Source organism: Blennius ocellaris (assembly GCF_963422515.1).
Source record: "Blennius ocellaris genome assembly, chromosome: 22".
Lineage (NCBI taxonomy): Eukaryota > Metazoa > Chordata > Actinopteri > Blenniiformes > Blenniidae > Blennius > Blennius ocellaris.
The window spans coordinates 12,466,843-12,486,672 of NC_137671.1; the positions used below are offsets into that span (position 1 = coordinate 12,466,843).

Below are 19,830 nucleotides of genomic sequence, written 5' to 3' on the forward strand. Positions count from 1 at the left end.
GAGTATAGGTGATGTCCTGCCATTGGCTTCCTCTTCCCCCACCCAACATCCGCAGTGCCAAACATTTATGTATTTACAGAACCAAAAACGTGTTCTCCTTTTTGACCCGTCACAGTCTGCGTGTATTTTGTACCATTTAACATATATAGGCATCATAAAATGCTTCTACCTCCGCATATTTAATTTTATTTTTTTGGGGGGTTTTATTAGCCATGGACCTTTTTGCCCCTTTCCATGAAAGGCTTTGTAATTGTGTCATACTGACATAAAGCGGTGATGTTGTGTTCACTTGTCATTCCCGAGCAATATGTTTCCCGTGTAACTTTTCTGACTTCGTTCAAATGAAGGTTTTGACAATGACTGAGCTTGAATTTTGTAACAAATTCATTTCAAACCAAAAAAAAAACCACAAAACAAACACTGTTTTTAGCATCGTGTTACAACAGAATATTGTACTTGCTGGAACCAGGTAGGCTTGTTGGACCTGGTGTAAAAGAAAAAAAAAAAAAAAAGAATGTCGCCAGCACATGTGTAGTACTGTCATGACATTAACGGCATAATGTAACATCGCTTTCCTGTTTCCAGTTGAGTTCTTTGTACGACTGTCTTTCGAGTCGTGAGGAGCGAAAACCTGGATTTATGATGTGGATTTTCTACAACTACCTGTACGACATTTGTTTATGAATGGAAGCAATCGGTTGATAATTTAGGTCAAAACGGCAAATGTGAGCGTGTGTGTGTGTGTGTGTGTGTGTGTGTGTGTGTGTGTGTGTGTGTGTGTGTGTGTGTGTGTGTGTGTGTGTGTGTGTGTGTGTGTGTGTGTGTGTGTGTGTGTGTGTGTCTTGCACGTTGCAACAAATAAAATCATTATGAACACATTACCTATCGTCTTGTGTGTACCTACTACAGGTAGATATTGACGAATGGAAAACAGGTTTATTTGCAAGTCAATTATTCAGCAGCTGACATCAGAGGGTGTGTCTGTAGCTGTAAGTATCAGTTGATGAGGCAGAAGAATCAGAACCAAATCAAGCAAAGAGAGGTGAGTTTTGTTCGTCGGTACTGAGTTCTTTACTTAATTCGTCTATTTCCCAAGACAATGTGGGGCACTGCTGAAGTGGAAGACATGGATACAACAGAAAACCCATGGGTGTGGTATTATCTGGGGGACTGTGGACAGTGGCACCAGTTTAAGGTAATCACAACTTTTATTCAGGTCATGTCAGTTGATGGATAGACATGACTAACTCCAAAGTATAACTTTCTAATGCGTGATCTTTATATTGCAGGGTGACCAAGATAATCCATTTCGTAGTCAGGATTTGGAGCAATATTACATGAGAAACCAAAGAGGGACTGTAAGCATCTCTTCATCCAGTGGCATCAGTTTGGTGGATTTTAACAGTATTTGAAATTTAATTCAAATTTTATTTAATTCTACTCCTTTTATAAACATAAACTTGATTAAACTGAGTTTTACTCCCATGCAGCAATGACCCAAAAAGACCCCAGAGGAAAGGAGAGAAAGATCAAACGACACTTCAACATAGAAAGAAGGTGAAAACCATGAGCCAAAACACACATTGTAAAAAACAAAATCAGTGTTTTGGTCATATTACAGGGTGTACTTATGAAACACGCTTAGGTTTAGTTTCTTGCCAAGTGAAAGTGAAACTGCAATTTGTTTCCTCCCAGTTGCTCCTGTTCTATTGCTCCTCCAGATTTGTGGGAGTCAGTTGATCCTACAAGACCATACCAGGTAAAGTTGGTTAAAAACAACTATTCATCTGAGAAAATGTTCCCTGGTTGATTTTTAGGGTTGTTGCAGTACCTGCAATTTTGGATATTGTTGTGCTTTAAAATGTTAAACCCACCATTCATTAGAAAACGTTACACAGCAGATTCATACTCACCTAAAACTACATAAAATCAGCTACATCATATAATTCTAGTATTTTATTTTTCTGCACTGAAATGTTTTTATTTGCCATAGTTTAGTCATCTTAGGATCTGTTGGATCTGTTTTGGATCAACATGTTTACCATGACATGTTTTATTTTGGGCAGGACTTTGGTATGAATGACAACATGGGTGAACTTTATGGAGTGAAACTCTTTGAGCCACAAATGACAGAAAGAAAGCGTTTATTTATAGGCCACGGATTACGATAACTGAAAGGATTATTTATTTATTTATTCATTCATTCAGTCAAAAAATATCTTAAATATACCTTATAAGAAGCATTGGAAGTAATATGTTTATAAGTGGATTTCTTTTAGCTCAGTGTGTATAGTGCATGTTTTCTTTAATCTTGTTAACAGAATATATCAGATGTCCACTATTTAATTATATTTAATGATTTTGCGCAATTTATGATAATTTTATAATAATAAGAGAAAGAAATTGAAGAAATGTAGCTATTACAGAAAGTTTGTATTTTCTCACTGTCATAATTTCTTTTCATGAACACTTTTTGATAATATACCATTCTGTTGTGTTTGAAAGTTAATCCCACTCAAAGAAGCCACTGAGGAGTTTAAGACTGTGGCACATTATGTAGAGAATGAGAGGTTGTTGGGCAGAACCATTGTGGCAATCAGCAGGATACAGAATCTGGACCTCTGGGAATTCTATTGCAGGTAAGAAGTTGTTAGCGGGCCTCGCTTCACTTTCCTGATTCCTCTTCTCCTCTGAACTATTTGTTTTGCACTGATTATTTCCCTCCGAGGAAAAGGAAACAGTTGATGAGGATTCACAAAGTCAGAGATGTTCAAGAGGAAAGACTCTTTCATGGGACTAACGTGAATAATATTGACACCATTTGCAAGTACAACTTTGATTTGCGTTTAGCTGGAGACGGCGGCCTATACGGGCGAGGTAAGTGATTGTTGTTTGTGCAATTATTTCTTGTAAATAAGTGCATTACAGATGGATGGAATGCCACATTATGTAATTTGTGTATTGACGTTTTCTTTTATCTTTTTGCTTTTGCAGGAATATATTTCGCCAGATATGCTTCATACGCACATAATTACAGTCCAGGCTTCAGTCATAACAGGGCAGGTGAAACCTACCGTTCTATCATTTTGGCTCGGGTCATAGTTGGAAAATCCACTGTGGGCAAACAAAACCTCCGCAAACCCGATCAAGGTCTTGGAAATGAACACAACAGCTGTGTGGACAACATCAAAGATCCCACAATATTTGTTATATTTGATCCCAATCAGATATATCCAGAGTATCTGATTCAGTATCGAACGTAAGCTCACTAAAATCTTACATTTATTTTAAGACTTTTATATACTCGGTTTGCTTATAAATAAATACTTCTTTGGAAGTGACATGTCTGCATGTGTTTAATCTTTATCAAGCCTTTTCATATCTGTGATGCCAGCTCTGACGTAGTGGTTTTGAGATCATACCAAAACATCCCTTATATCAACATCCAAAGTAGATATAAGGGATATTAGGTCTGTTCATTGATTTCTATTATTCTCACAACAGAGACTAGAGTTTCTGGTGATCACATAATTCCAGAAAATCAAGCTTAATTCACTAAGATAGATGGTTTCAACAGTGACCCACCCAATCCATAACAGCGGCTGCACTTAATTTTGACTTATTGATTCTTTCATGTCTACATTTCACATTAAATGACTTTTCCAACAGACAAACAAAAAGTAGTCTCCTAATCTGCAAAACTACAATCTCACTGAAGTTATTCATAAAATCATGCACATAATACATTCATCTCGACAAAGTCAATTTTGTTTTATATGGTTGCTGGGTGTTCAAGTAGCTTAATATGTGTCAAGGCAGGGCACGCTCTGGACAAGGTTCCTGTGGCTGTTGTGCTTTCTGATCACAAATACCTGCTATTAGTAACCTCTGTGGAATGAACAATAGCTTTGTTGTACTTCAAGTGTTTTTGCTGCAGCGTCATTTCAAACGATCCGAAAGAAGAAACAGTGAGCTGCATTTCCCAGAAACTGTCAGCAGAGGACGCAGTCGACAAAGACAAGACTTCCCAGCTTTGGCTTATGTTCAGCTATTTGCTGGTTTCTGCTGGTCACTGTATCGAATGGCACACAATTATTTGTGCAATTTCAGAGCGAAGTAGCAGCTCATGATATTTCCAAAATGGAAATCTAACTTCTCGCTGGCATTGACAGTTGTAATTAGTGGTTGAATGAATCTTTTGATTTGAAGTGGAAATTTGACTTGCCCACATTTGAGGATATACAACTTTTAATTTAGAAGCTGTTTTTTTTTATTTCTATTACCTTTATCTGCCAATTGGATGATTTCAGGGAGCACTTGTGTTTTCACCTGTACACAGTAGTAAAGTAAAATAAACATTTGTAAAGTAAAATAAAAAAAAAAAAAAGGGGGGGGGGGTGTCCATTAACAGTAACTAGTTTCTTTTTTGAAATGTGTTCTTTGAACTCCATTAGTCTCAAGAAAACAGTAACTTGTAAAAAAAAAAAGAAATCAGCTTTTATTATAACCCACACAGGCCCGTTTTAACAGTGGGCCCAAAGCAGTAATCCTTAAGACTCATTACGTTCAGCTGAGTTATTTGGAGGAAGTCATTTGCTCCATCACCTGAATGTCCCCAAAAGAAACACATTCACGAACGGAGGAAGCAACTCCTGAAAAAGCTGCAGATTGCAGCAATATATTGGTAGAGATAGGTATTAGAGTGACAATCCTTCAATAGCGGGGATACTGAGGAGAATTTAGCTTTGTATTTATGTTTCATTCAACCTTTTGACACACAATGTAAGAAAAAATATACCTACTGTATAAATTCCTTTACATACTTTGCTCAAATAAAGCCCTCAGAGACTCATCTATCTTTTGGTATTGCTTTATCTCTCAGTTGTAATTGGTCGATGAGTGTAAAGTATATTCACAAACACAGAATACCTTCTTTCACAGAAAATGTAATGAAGCAGCAAGGTCAGATTGTCTACTCGAAAAAATGGATGGTACCTTTTCATTTCAGTGTTAATGGAAGAAATTTGTTTAAAGGTGACCGAACAAAACTTCACAATGGCTGAATCGCACATATTTTTAAAAAAAAAAGGAAAAAAAAGGATTTTCTAAAATGCTTTTTTGTCATTCTTCTAAATAGAGGTACGCCAGATGTATTCTTGACAGCGTGTCGATTTAATGGAGGTGTTTGCAGGGACGGCCGTCAACTCGCAAGGAAATATTTGAGATGAATTTAATTGGTCCTGTGTGGTAAGATGGGCAGATTCAATCTGGCAGATGGCATTTCAAACCCAGTTTTTTTCCTTTTGCATAAATAGACAACTCCCTTCATTCTGTTATTATTATATAACAAAAACGTGTCCTCGAAGATTTATGCACAGTCTTTGTGCAGACTTTAGAAATTCTCAAACTGGGGCTGCGAGTTCCTGCAAGTCAATAAGTGAGTCTAGTTTGATATCTTCTTAAATATTTAGTGGTGCGCTGCGAGTCTGGCATGTGATTATGAGGTCTTTGATGTCTGCTTGATCAGATGATATCAACATGTTGTGGGGAGACCAACTCTAATTAGTGTGTGTGTGTGTGTGTGTGTGTGTGTGTGTGTGTGTGTGTGTGTGTGTGTGTGTGTGTGTGTGTGTGTGTGTGTGTGTGTGTGTGTGTGTGTGTGTGCGTTCCTGAGACGAGACAGACTGGCACTGGCACTGTCCTCTTTCACCAATGAAACAAAGATGAGCTAACATGACTGGGGGGGAAATCAATTTTCTCTTAAATTGCTTTTGATAAAGCAACTATATAGCCGGCAGACTCATCCCACATTCTTTGATTCTGATTTGTCAGTTATCTTGAGAAGCCGGTATCTCACCAGGCTGCAACAACACACAAAGACACTAGAAATGTGAGGAAATACTTTTATTAATGGCGATTTCCTCATAGAATCAGACTGAATTTGTATTTTATACAGGTCACATTAAGAAGTCAAAATTCGAATGTAGTCCAGAAGCACGTTGTCGGACTTTGCAGATTTGCACGATACTCGTTTAGCAGTGACAAGATATCAACTGTACAAAATTGGATGGCTTTTGACAAAACTCTCATTCTAAGACCTTTGCATGATACTTGCCAGATAAAACTGCACATTTTTCCAACTGTCTCATTAAATGTGCACCAGTTACCCAAGACAATCTATATTTCTAGTTCGTATGAACACAGTGTCTCTCCCAAACCAATATCTATTTATTTGCCTTTTGTGTCAGGCTCCCTGGCTTCGCCTTGTCTTATTGTCTTGATTGCTGTTCCTTGATGTCTTTCACCTGAGCTTGAGAGTAATTGTCTGCACCTGATGGCTGTGGTGTATAATAGGCTTTTTTCGTGTGTGTCTTGTTTGCTGGTTTGTCTGTGTTTTGTTGAGTCCCTGTGATTTCTACGCGACTTCTTCTTTTCTGTGTTTGGATTTTTGTCCTAAACCCACGGCTTTGTTGGCTGTTTGCTCCACCTCCTCTTTCCCGTGCTTCTAAAAATAACAAGCTCCACCGACATGGTGTTTTCAAAATTTAAAAAACATTTGCAAAGTCCTGTGATGAGAAAATTGGGAATTATTTTGGCTCCATGTAAACATTGCTGCAAGCATTAAGAATCCTAATAACCTGCGCGCAAAGTGCTCTACAAATAAAAATTGATTGATTGCACTGATGTTTTAAGGGAACCACACAAAAAAAGCCATCTGTGATTAATGGTAATGGCCTCTGTGCGGAGCTTGCTCCTCTCAAATGTCAAACAATTCTTTTCTCACTTTCAGTTGTTATTTATGTCATATTCCCCTCCAACAATGGATTTGACACCTTTTGATGTCGCCGTGGCTCCGAGCGCTAGTAACACAACTCTGTAGGCCAACATACTTGCAGGCAGTTCATTGTTCATGAGTGACACTTCCAGTTGGGAGTTTGATTAGTCTCCTGCAGATCTGCCTCTGAGTGACAGTCTGGTGCCTGCTGGCGGCTGATTCTTTTGTCTCTCAGCGGCGACACCGAGCCTTTGTTTAGTATTTGCTCAGGCATTAATTGTAAATTACTTGTGTGGCCGACTGTACATTTTTTCCCCCTTCCTGCAATTACTTTATTTCCAAGAAGTGTTCCAGTTATGTTAATGTTGAATCATACAAGAAGTGAAGTATTCCCGTGTTCCACTCATAAATCTGTGTATTTAACAAATATAAAAACACCCGCACAATTTATTTCTGTGTGAATGTCCCTCCCCCTGTGCCTTGCTCGAGTTATTTGGTATTACAGAATTTTTTTCCCAGTGTCTTCAAAAGCTTTGAAAGTCAGTATTTCTGATCACAGAAATGACAAGTCATGAGGGACATTTATAGAAAGGTTTCCTCAGCCCCACTTAAACAGGAAAAAGGTAGGATTTGTAGTAAGAGGTGTATGAAGCCACTGGATCAAAGCCAAGTAATATTTAGCCAATTGGCAGCTGGGATCGGCTCTAACTTATTTAAAAATAAGAAAAACAAGTGTAGAAGAAGGGTGGATGTGTAGTGTATGTTTCGGTGACATACTTCTTGGACAAAACTGAGCTGAGAGCGAAGATCATGTTTTATTGTGGAAAAAAAACCATTTCATTTTCTTTTACAAAACACAACACTTTTCCAGCTACACACTTTTCTATAATTTAACCAAATATCACATCATAAAAAATAACACCTAACATCATTTTAAGAAGCTCTCTCTGTGTCACATACTACTTCTGTGACAGGAATCACAATCTGATGTCCCTGAGCAGAGAGAAAATACCCATATATTAAAAAAAGACTTTATCGCTTCGTTCCTGTTGCCTACTGTAGCCTATCTATCTGGAGGAACAATAAACGGGTGGGCTGATGTGACGGTGAAACGGCATTTTCCACATTCAAAAAATTTTAATAAATTAAGTTCATTCACATGAAATGAAAAAAAAAAATCTTCATTTTGACACGAAGGATACAACAAATGAGTGGAAACAGTTCTTGCTTGGCACGAGAGGCGTAGAGACTCGATACAAGCTTTGGCACCGCTGGGGAACATTTCTCAGGAGCTGTTTGTGACTTCACGGTCACAATCATTCATAATGCACCAGGTGCTAATGATCATCAAGTCAGTGGCGCAGCAGATTCAAGACTGGCTTTGTGTTTTCCTGCTTTTACTTGCTTGGATCAGCTCACTGTACACCACTGTGTCACCGGCTGGTGCCAGAAGGTGTCATTGCACTCGCATGCTTCTATTGTTACGCAATGACTGGACTGTGTCCGGGACACCACCCTGAGAGAAAGTCATGGGTGGAGGGTGAGGGTGGGGATGGGCGAGCAAAGGTCCTTTCTCTTCAAAATCTGCTACCGACATTGTCCACACCACAACTTAACTATATTTGGTTTTGTGCCACAGAGGTGTGGTAAACTGTTTTTAACACAAGACCCCCCCCCCACAGATAATCAACCGCTCCGTCTGGAGCCACAAAAGACTTTATACAGCCATTAAGCAGTAGTGATGTAGAACTGTGGATGTGGACTGGCTCTTTTAAGTCAAACCAGCTGGTATAATGAAAACCAATATGATAACCATTAACTCATTGGCACTCACACAATCCGGTGGAATTATCATCGACCTTTGCTACATGGGCTCTAAATAAACCAAATGTTGGGGTGCTGAAATAAGACTCACGGAGCATGTTGCAATTTCATATAAAAGAAGACATTTGCCTGTAAGCCATCATGAAGTCCAAGTCGGAGCCATCACCCGGCACTAGTGGCGACGCACCGTCAGGCAGGAGTTCAATCCCAGACGTGCCAAGTCTCGGAATGTCTTTCACAAGCATTACAAATCAGCAAAGTGAGGAGAGATTTCAGCCGTCGGCCCTTTCTCCTGCAGAACGATGCCACAGCATCGGCGGGGGAGCAGCGCGTGCGACTGTCTCAGTTCAAACGTCGCCGTTCTGCATCCCGAGTTTAGTCCTGACTCCCTGCCGCCCCATGATGTTCCACAGCTTGCGCAGGTTGGACTGGGTGATGGCGTCGTCGGGTTTGAGGTGCAGCGCTCGCAGGTAGTTGGCCTCCGCTTCGGGAAGTTTCCCATTCAAGTGGAGGATGGCACCGAGGTTCATCAGAGCAGCTGGATACTGCGGAATAGGAAAAAAAACAGGATGATAATAAAAGTAAACTACTGTGACATGTAGGGTGTCAGAGTGTCACAGGATTGCTGTACTTGCGACAACTGGGTTGACCTTGACCGGGGAACTATTTTGAAGCTCCCATTCTCAGTTTACATTTGACACAGCCGTGCATGTGGGATCCACATTATAGGAAGCTTCACAGTTTATTGTGGATGCGGGTTAAGCCTAAAGGTAACAGCTTTCATTTTTTCAATTCATCTACATTACATTTTGTTTCCATCCATCAATTGGTTTAATTTATAGATTGTTCTCATGCCTCTTGTTACTGACATATTTGGATCCTTCATTTGTTTAATTCTATGAAAATCACATATATGATCACATATATGTCTAATAAATGCTCACATGCATTTATTAGGCATGACTATACATCTATGAAACCACACTGTAAAGAACTGACGGCCCAATCGCAATTCCTTCGCTACCTTTCAATCCTATTTTCTCCTTTACCTGCAGGTTTTCTTGGGTGTTGTTCACACACTCTGCAATTCTACATATTTAAACATATTTGTCAATTTAGCACAAAAGAGAACGGAAACAGTTTTAGGATATGTGAAATTGAGGCGTCTTAAAAATAGAAAATTAAAAAGAAGTGAGAATCATAGCGACCTACATGCATTCTTACTGCAAGCAAGGCAAAAGAGGGAGGTGTGTCCCTTCATAGTGACACAGAAAACAAAAAAAGGCTGCAGATTTGAGTGCGGAAGTCATTTTTCTTAAAAGAAATTATTGAGAGCTGTACTAAAAGCTATGTTTTTAGGATTTCTATATGATGAAATGCCATGTTTTGAAATTGCAAAGTGAAGCCATCTGGCTCTGACTTTGTGTACCAGTTGCAGGATTGCATAAAATCCAAGTCGTGGCAAGCCATAACTAACAAACACACCCAGCTCTCATCCTCAAAGTCGTCTGCACCTCATCCCCCGGACCTGGCGCTGTTCCCAGCCCCGCGTCCTCGCTGCATGACATATGGTTAGCAACTTGGCAACAAATTCACAGACTTCTCTCTCCCCCAAACACCACTGTTTGCCTCTTTTCTGCACTGATTCTGGACTCGTTTACATTCCACTCTTCAGCACAACGCTTGTTTTCACCATCTGATGCGGGAGCTGTCGTAGAGCTGTACTATTTCAAGAAGAAACGGATCATAAAAATAACAGAACGCAATTATTGGAGGTTTTTTTTTTTACAGCAACTAAAATTGATATGGGATGTTGCCAACCTTTTTAGTTTCCATGTTTTCATAATGGAAACCTCTTCAAAGCTGTGTTGAATTTTTAATTGGAAAATAAGGCCTTGTGAGCCAAATAAATACGGTTCCTTTGTCATTACACCTTGGTGAGAGATCCCTGTGCATATAAAACCAGCTAGTGGTGGTAATTCATTTGAAAAAAGCAAATCCTTACAAAGCTGGACAAGCATGCTATTGTCAGTATTATTCAGTTGTTTTGTGGTGTATTTTGGACTGTGGCTCAGAAGGTGTTTACCGTCGCATTAAACTACACTCGCCATTGCCAAAGTAACCCCAGGTTTTCCAGAGCTGAAATCTTTCGGATTATGACTATAAACTCTGAAAAAATTACCTCATGAGCTCAAGTGTAATCGCTTTTATTTGCATGGAACAAATGACACACACTGGATCCTAGTCAGTAAACAATGCCTTTTTTTGTTCAGCACTGGAGTTGTAGAAAGGTTTTTTTATCTGAATGAATAAATAAAGCATCTCAATGTGTAAAAACTTCTACGGAAGCACACATTTATTGTCTTTTTCGGCACGTAGAGGCGACACTGAATCTTTCATGACCTGAAAGCTCGTGGATTAGGCAGATATTTGAGCAACTGTCATTCACTAAGCAGATGGGCGCGGAGACAAATGTCAAAGACGAGAGGCACTTTACTCCAGACAAATGACAAGAGGAGCCCTCAGCGTGTCGAAAGGTGCACATGAAGGCTTTCAGACTGATTTATAATGACTACGACTTTGAGGTAACTTATATTTTTTAGAGGGTACAACATAAACACGTGAGTTCCAAAGTCATAATGGACAACCGCTATTCGTCGCTGCTTTGGTTTTATTGAGCTTTTAAGGTTTTCACAGGATATAAGCAGACAGACAGTTATGTCAATGCTTTTTTTTTTTTTTTTTTGCCAGGTAGTACAAGGACAAGGTGTGAGCGAGTGTGTGAATGCAAGTATGAAAGCTAAATGAAAAGAAAAGCAAAAATACTTGCATTGTTCAGCATGATATTTCTCAAATGGTGGTTATAACTTTTATACATAAGTTTGATAGATAATTGGCTGACACGGCAAAGCAAATGTAAAAATTAAAAATAATTGTTGGAAGTAGTAGCAGATCCATTAGCTTCCAAGAAATACTGACATTATTATATAAAATATCACAGCCTTGATATAACAATCTGTCCCCTCAGATTTTCAAAGGTATTATTTCATTATCAGTTAAAAAAAAAAAAAAGGTTTGGCTTTAATATGTGGCGTCCGACTGGGTGCGGTTGGGTTTAGCTGACACCGCTGCTGGGGTAAGTCAGACGAAAGGTTGCAAAATGGACTTAAAGACACATGAAGAAGAAGCTCCAACCCCCTCGCAGGACCAAACATAAGTCACAAAGCAGACCCACATGACAAATGACTGCAGGAAGCTCCTTCCAGGGGTTCCTATGACTCTAAATTACCTCTCCTAGACTGGACCGTGCACTCTTTCCCTTTGAAGTGACTGATGCACACATTTCAGAAACAGGATATAATAGCGCCCGAGTCTCTCCACCGCATGTGCTGACACCGAGAGACATGATATCCCTCAAGGCTCTGTGATGATCAAGAATCCACTCCGAAGCTGAGTGTGTGACTTTGGTGTCAAGGCAGCAGCAAGCACATTTTTTTCTTTGGGGTTTTTTGTGTTTGGATAAGCACATGGAGGCACCAGTTCACACAAGCCTCGAACTGAATGCAGTTTCCATTTTACAGTCAGCTGCGTCGTCTGTTTGCCAGCAACAACAGTACTAAAACATAATGTCACAATGATGGGTAATACGTAGTATGTTGTAAATTGAATTTACAGTGCAGACGTGTGTGCGCGCCTTTCCATGCTAAGTGCGAACAGGCCGTGTACTTACATCTGGCCTGAGGCTGGCCGCGCGCTCGTACTGCCTTTCTGCGGCCTCGTTGAGATTGGCCTGCCTGAAGAGGGGAAAAAAAATCATAAAGATGCACATAAGAAACACACACTCTCTGATGATGATATGCATTCACTACAAAACTGCTTAGCAGATAGAAAACAGCAATTATTTTTCTTACCTGATTGCTAAACTATCATTTTCATTATGCTACACCAGTAAAATAATCATGAATAATTAGTTAAAATAACCATGATGTTCCACAGTGTATAGCAGGTGCACATTCATCAGTGCTATTCACACCGTACCATCCTTTCACATCTCATCTTTTTCAAATACGTAATCCTTCTGCGTAAGAAGTTAATACTAGAATTCTGTTACGCTTTGTTCCAGCAGACAAAAGTCCTTCTCATCAGGCGAGAAATAGGACCTGCATTTAATGAGCTGAATGAGCCGAATAAAAAAAACAAAAAACTGAAGAACATTTTGTGACACAGTAAGTCGAGGATGTTTCAGATCCTTCCTCAGCTGCAGCGATGCTGAACACTTTGGATCGTCCAATAGAATCATTAGTGAACAATATGCAGGGACAAGTGATTACTTCGGTGAGTGAGCTTGTAATAAATTAGGTAATCCAACTTGCATTTTGTGCTGGATTTTGCTTTTCGCCCCCCACAAGTCAGCTGGGATCTGATATTTCCACCGTCGCAAACTTGCATAAGGTGGATACAGAAGATGGATTGATGGATGAATAGCTTACTGTAAGTCATTGCTTCCTAATTACTCCGAACGGTGCACCTCTGATGAATAGAAGCCGAGGTTTTTGAGGACAGCTTTGATGCCAACAATAATTACAACATTTTACACTCTACAGCTGGATACATCGAGGGGCAACACACTTAAATTTGTTCCATACATACAAATATATTCAAGAAACACATGAACCGGACTTGGCCGCGCCAAAGTTAATAAAGCTGAAGAAACCATTCCTTCCTGACCTGGTGATTCATATTTATAAGGCTCAGATTCAAAGTCATTTATGTCCTGAGAATACAGGGGTTCACATAAGTTCAACAACGATATCGCGGTCGTCATCTTTAGTGTCCTTCCGTGGTCTTTGTTTGGTTTGGTCAGATACCGGAAAGTCATTAAATGACAGATAAAGATTCAGGAAGTTCGACTGAACTGACATTATCAGGGGAGGAGTAAAGTTATACTTTTCTTTCCGGAAAAAAACCCCGGCTTCACCTGCTTATCTTGAATTAAAATGTCAGACACACACTTATGAAAGAGAACCCCTTTTGCTGGACTGGATTCTCAGGCCATTATTATCATCCTGTTTTACGGGAATTCAGTAGCCCCAACATAAAGCAAAGCTAGGATGTCTATCTCCTATTTATTATCAGCAAAGCAGCTTTAGCTCTGACAGGTATGTGTCACACCAATAAACCCTCATTTTAATCTGCTGGGATTTACGTTACAGCGAGTCTCCGCTGAAAATAACCAGCGAGGCTAAAACGCAGAAGAACGTCCTGTCATTTCGGTTTATTCCGACGTTTTTAAAAGCAGCCAAAGCCTGAGACTTTTAACTTTTTTTTTTTTTTTTACAAATCCTCTGCGGTGGGAGAGATGCTCAGAGCAATAATGACTTTTCCAGACATGTAGAGCAAAAACCTATTGAAGTACATCATTCCAATATTCCCTTCGGTTGCTGAGACTAAAGGACATTTTCAGTCCCTTTTGACACATTTTTAGATTTACAAGCTGTCTGAACACGTGCTTGCCAAACTCTGGGGGGAAAGTCTCCATCAGGTTCTTTACAAGCCCGGGACTGAAACCTCACCATGAAGGACTGGACCTGCTGTTTATGCATGTAATACATATTACATTGGAGCTTTTTCATGAAAAAGGACATTTACTATTCCATAATGCTGTCGTAATTTATATTTCAGTGACCGTTATGTAAAGAAAGTGGGGGAAGAAAAACCCACAAATGTTGAAACGGCACAGCAGCAAACACAGACCCTGGAACACACCCACACCTCATTATAGATGTGTTAATTCACTTTACTCTCTGTGCTTGCAGTGCAGTCAACAGGGAAACTCCACTAAGGGAAAAAAAAAAGGTGTTGTTGCAGGCTGGGAGGTGAGCTAACCTCAGCATGTGCGCGGCGCTGAACACCACATCGAACTCTGAGTTGTCCAGCTCTGCGGCTCTCTCTGCCATCTCTGCAGCCTCGCCAAGACGCGACTGCTCCAACAGAAACTGACCTGGAGAGAAGAAAAGAGGAATTTCTGTCAGAAAAAAACCCCAACCTTTTCACTACTTGGCAATGCTAGTTTTCATTCCAAAACCTGGGCCCAGGCAGGGATTTTTTAACAGTAACTGGTAGAGTAAGATGAAATGGTCTGCAGATGAGTAGAATAATGTCCATATTCTCCCGCTGTGAATGCAGAGAGGAACACCAGACTGATCACGAAGCAGAGCAGATGTGGGAAAAACTGTTAGCGAATTTAAACCAAATTGAACATCAGAAAGTCGTGAATACTCAGATTACTCACAGTCACCATCAGGTTCATGTTTGTGGTTTTAAGTGAAATATGTCCTTATCTAATGGGTGGACTGCAATCGAGGGGTGACAAAGTGTTGTAATGCTTCAAAGATGTTTACATGACAATGAAATAGTTACTGATAATTCTTCAGAAAGTCCAGATTTGATTGGATAATGGTTTACTTGTCCCCGGTCCTCTCACTGTCCGAGCTGCTGGACTTATCTGACGACAAAGGGCAGATCGTTCGATGAAAGTTTATGTATTTAATTTATTAACAGCTATTATGTTTAGTAAAGTTTAATATAATAAACACTGACGTTGAAGTGACAGTTGGTCTGCAGCTCCTTTTTCTCTGGATCGCCTAAAATATTCCCTCTGCCATGCTCCAACGTTTTGGATTGAAGCAACAGCAGCAAGAAACCCTGGTTTGATCTCAGTCCAGGTCTTTTTGTGTGGAATTTGCATGTCCGGAGGGACTTCTCTAAGAATGCCTGTTACTTTAACTGTTTGTCTGTTTGTATGTGTGAGCCCTGTGATAGACCAAGTCCAGGTCTCCAGAAACTTAAGATACCAACTTGAATAGTGGTGCAACAATTTAAGTTAATAATGTATACATTTTACTTTCCAATCAGTTTTTGAAACTTTTCATTTCTAAAAATGCCATAATTGTTTTCCTTAGGGATACTGGGGACATCTCCCCAAATCCAGCTTTAGGCCTGAATTTCATCCAGTCTAAACGTCCCTCTACTGAGCTCTACTGAGAACAGGCTGTTTCTGTGTCTGTACCTTTAAAATGCTAATTCAAGTCAATTCAAAGCAACTTTATTTATATAGTGCTAAATACAACAGTCATTTCTAGGTGCTTTTAACAGAGAGAAACCCAACAATCTAATCCACATCCTAATAGTTTTGATACACATATTACTATTAGAAAGTAAATTTTGTCTAATATAGGACCTTTAAAATATGAATTTGATGAATCTTCTGAACTGAAGCCCAATGTTTTAACATCACACACTATGCTCATGTTATCATCTCCTGCATTAAACAGTTTCTGTATCTAAGCAAATCCTTAAAGAAATAGTCTCTACACTTTGTCTTGTGCCCTTAGAAAATCATTTTTATTATTTTTTAGGGAATACATTTTTTTTTCATGTTCATAATTCAAAAAGACTTCATTCTGTTTGGCGTCAAGCTGTGGCAAACTGATGGAGGTGCGATGAGGGTGGAAATAGAAAGAGGATAGAGATTGGAAAATGATTTTTTTTCAAAAAGAAAGAGTTCCAAGAAATGGCGGCAGCGGCAGTAAAAGAGTGAGGCACTATTGTTTTCTTCAGTTGCATTCAGAAACACATACAAGACAAAAGTATTTCATGCATTTTCCCGTGGGGGTCTGGCCACCTGGCGCGGTACCCACGAGTGGCTGCTTCAGTGGCTATAAATTAACAGCCAAGCAACACCACAGATGTTACAGAATAAAAGGAATATTAGGACGTTCCTTTGAGGTTCAGGCACGTTTGCTTTCTTGTATAGAAAGTGCAGCATCCAAAACAAACCAAACACCAAAGCAAATGATTTAGACATGGCTCATGTTTGTTTTACAATATCTTCTTGGGAACAATGAGAGGAAAAGGGAATTTCAGGCTAAGTGTGCAGCCGCCCCCCACGTGTGTTCCAGTGTGGACAGATATCATCACTCATTACACACCTGGAGCTCATCCAGACAACCCCAGGACAGCTAGACGAGCAAGATTTGAGAGAAGCAAAGGGAGGCAGCCCAAACAAACATCACCTGCAGCAAATAAAAAAGCCAACACAATAACCTTGAGGAAAAAGAAAACAGAGGACTCTAGAACGGGAAAGAGCTCGATCCAAAGACAGCAACGGACCCCCCTCGTCACAACCAAACTAAACTCACAACCTAAGATAGGAGCGTAGAGAAAGCACGGGGCAGAACAGAGGCAGATAAGGAAGAACAGAAAGGGGCAATGTACAACGGAATGATAGAGCAGATTTCATTTCCTGGTAATATCCTGACGATAGAAGCACGGAGCAGCGAGGATTCTGTTCCTCCAAAGCTGATATGAACGCTGCATTAACGAGGAACACGGTATCGTGTTTTACCCTCTGTTACCAATAGTAAACAGCGTATTCTGGGTCTGTCTCTGTACTCAGATAAGCACTGCATGCATGTCTGCTTGTGTGTGTTTGCACCATCTGCGAAACCTCAAACAGTCCTTACACTGCCAACGCTGATAAAAGCAGTAAAGTGAATGACTGCCGTCATTATATTTGGGAATCATAATGAAAGCAGTGAAGGAGTTGACATTTCCACATAATTACCTGCCTACTTCGATTCTTATCGGCGACATGAGCGGTGAGCTCAGGTTTGTATCATTAATTGTAAAAGGACATGGTACATTACACTCAATATACACTAAGTCAGCGATCTCTGACCATGATACAGAGGTGTAATGGTAAAAGAGGTTTGAGATAACCCGCTGCTCCAGCACACCCAGTTTAAATGGCCATTCATTTTAAGCGTTTTTTTAAATGGATTCTTGCAAAAGCTTGATAACACATTATTAATTTGAATTATGAGTCAAGATTAAAAAAATGTATGAAAAACATCCCAATTTCCTCTCGCGGTCTGCAACTGTAAGGATGCATGAAATGCGTCTTTGTCCCCGTCACCAGATCAGAATAGAGTGATCTCTTATAATCCATCCATCTTCAATACCCAATCTATCCAGTGGGGTCACGGAGGGTGGATCCTATCTCAGGCCACACGTGGCAAAGATGCAATGAAAGAGGTGCATCCGTTTCGATTCATTCTTCTCCTTTGAGAACAGCGAGCTCAGCAATCTTTCTCTCCAGCCTGATCACAGCACCCGAGTGAAAAGGGTTAATGACGGACCATCGGGGGGGGGGGGGGACACGACACTTCAAAGTTTGGGTTTCGGATTACAGACTGTAAAGATCTCCGCCTAATTATCAGCTTGTGCACAGCTTACTGCAGCAAAAAGCCCGATCATTACACCGAGGCTACAAGTGCAGTACAGCGGAGGTTTGCATAATGAGCAGCGCACTGGAGCAACTTCCATCCACATTTTCATGGCTTTGTCACAGAGAAGCCGCAGTGATGATGAATGCATCCACACCTACATAACTGGTACATTATTTGTCAAAACACAGCATCCATAAATAAGTCATTTGATATTGTCTCTTACCATAGTGCATGTAGCAGTTTCCTTTCGTCGGGTCCAGTTGAATCGCTCTCAGATAGTACTTCTCTGCTTCTGTCTTTTGCCCCTGAAATGAAGGCAAAATCCAAATTAGTGATTTCACCTTAACATTTAACATTCGGTTGTTTGGTCGACACTTCTTTATTATTGATTACTGAAGCAATGCAACATGGAAAGTAAAGAGGGTGTGCTGAAACTCTACAAAGCACAAAACCGTACCGCAAGAATGAAAATGTAAATATGCAGTTATATTTGTATTAAATGGGGATAAGTTGGTCAGGCTGATGGTGGTCCAATGCCAAGGCTGGTTGTGTCTGTTGCCAAGACAATGACCTCCAGGTATCTCCCAATGCACAGCAGCAATCATTGGTGTGTGTTAACGTATTGAGGCTGCTTATGATGTGAAAATGCCTTATATAAGTACCTACCTTTTATTTATTTGTTTTACGGATGGGAAGAAAATCAAAACTACCAATTCTAATACAATAATATGCATATACCTAGAAGCTCCTATGATAATACTATTATTCCAGTAAAGAATTGTTGGTATAAAGTATAAAATATAAAACTGATATTCTATGTAAACTTTAAAACATGCATTATGCAGGACATCATCTCTTTTTATTCAACTGTGGTTGCTATGGGATGTTGAAGCACATTAACTGCGCTGGTTGAGCCACGGCAACCTGCTGCTTCAATATCAGCAGGAAACGGATGCTAATAAAAAGAAAACCACAGTACCCCTCTTCTCATGCCCAAACTATAAAGGAAAACCTCCAAGGTGTTTGTGTGTGTGTGTGTGTGTGTGTGTGTGTGTGTGTGTGTGTGTGTGTGTGTGTGTGTGTGTGTGTGTGTGTGTGTGTGTGTGTGTGTGTGTGTGTGTGTGTGTGTGTGTGTGTGTAACCACAACCAAACTGAGAAAGATATTGCTTCTTTGGGCATATGGCTCAGTTTCTTCCACCTCTTTTGTTTCATGCTTCAGTTCTGATTGCTTCCATATTGCCAGTGGCCTCGCCATGCTACAAGAAATGACAGGACGGAGCATATTAGGCCCGCTTCATTAGCTTCTTCCCAGGCCAGCGATCGCTCTCAATGAACGAGTGAATATCGGTCCGAGATGACTTATTTCACCTTTTCCTTGGCTCTTTCTCCTCCTTACATTCAATTGATCTATAATCCCCCAAACATCCATCAAAGCCGCCCCGAGAGTGAATCATTTCAGTTATGGAGGAATAAGTCATAATTTCGCAGATTTATGAAGGGTTTACATTTTTCAAACAAGTTTTTTAAAAGGTCATATTGTGATTTGCTGCAGCATTGAGGATTCAAATATGCACCTTTTTTTTTTTTTTTTTTTTTTACATGCGATCGTATTTAGTCCCATTTTCACATCATTAAATGGCTTTCGCCAAAGAGGTCCAGTTGGTAGCATTGCTGCCGAGTTGTGTAGATCTACAGCTGAAGTTGAGCTGTTGTCTGCTTCGTGTTGAGTGGCCACATCTCTTCTTAATGTACACCACGGCACTTTGACTCCGGCGAGATATCTCTGACAAGACAGCGGGGCTCTAATGTTACACGGAACACTTTGACCTTGGGATGAGTAAGGTGAATTAGTGTCTCCGGGAGTGACACTTGTAATTTGCTGAGAGTTGCAAGACTATCAGGTTCCAACTTTTTAACTGTGCAGATTTACTTTTCTTTTT

General features: G+C 40.1%; 2 protein-coding genes across 3 annotated transcripts in view; one reads left to right on the forward strand and one right to left on the reverse strand.

The window, feature by feature from the left end:
- Window positions 1-1,099: 1,099 nt before the first annotated feature.
- LOC308146702 (protein mono-ADP-ribosyltransferase PARP11-like) lies at window positions 1,100-3,263 on the forward strand (the record flags this gene model as incomplete). Its single annotated transcript, XM_080518605.1, has 5 exons — window positions 1,100-1,195; window positions 1,290-1,358; window positions 2,506-2,639; window positions 2,729-2,877; window positions 2,995-3,263. The coding sequence occupies 5 exons, from the start codon at window positions 1,100-1,102 to the stop codon at window positions 3,261-3,263; spliced, it is 717 nt and encodes a 238-aa protein (XP_080374731.1).
- A 5,345-nt stretch (window positions 3,264-8,608) lies between these two features.
- LOC308146751 (protein O-mannosyl-transferase TMTC2-like) overlaps window positions 8,609-19,830 on the reverse strand; it is a 59,146-nt gene continuing 47,924 nt past the window's right edge. For both annotated transcript variants that reach the window (XM_080518663.1, XM_080518664.1), the window contains exons 9-12: window positions 18,113-18,194; window positions 14,486-14,600; window positions 12,330-12,393; window positions 8,609-9,144 (exon numbers count right to left, since the gene is read on the reverse strand). In XM_080518663.1, the coding sequence (XP_080374789.1) occupies window positions 8,947-9,144; window positions 12,330-12,393; window positions 14,486-14,600; window positions 18,113-18,194 (459 nt within the window). In that variant the 3' untranslated portion in view covers window positions 8,609-8,946. The remainder of the gene's footprint in view (window positions 9,145-12,329; window positions 12,394-14,485; window positions 14,601-18,112; window positions 18,195-19,830) is intronic.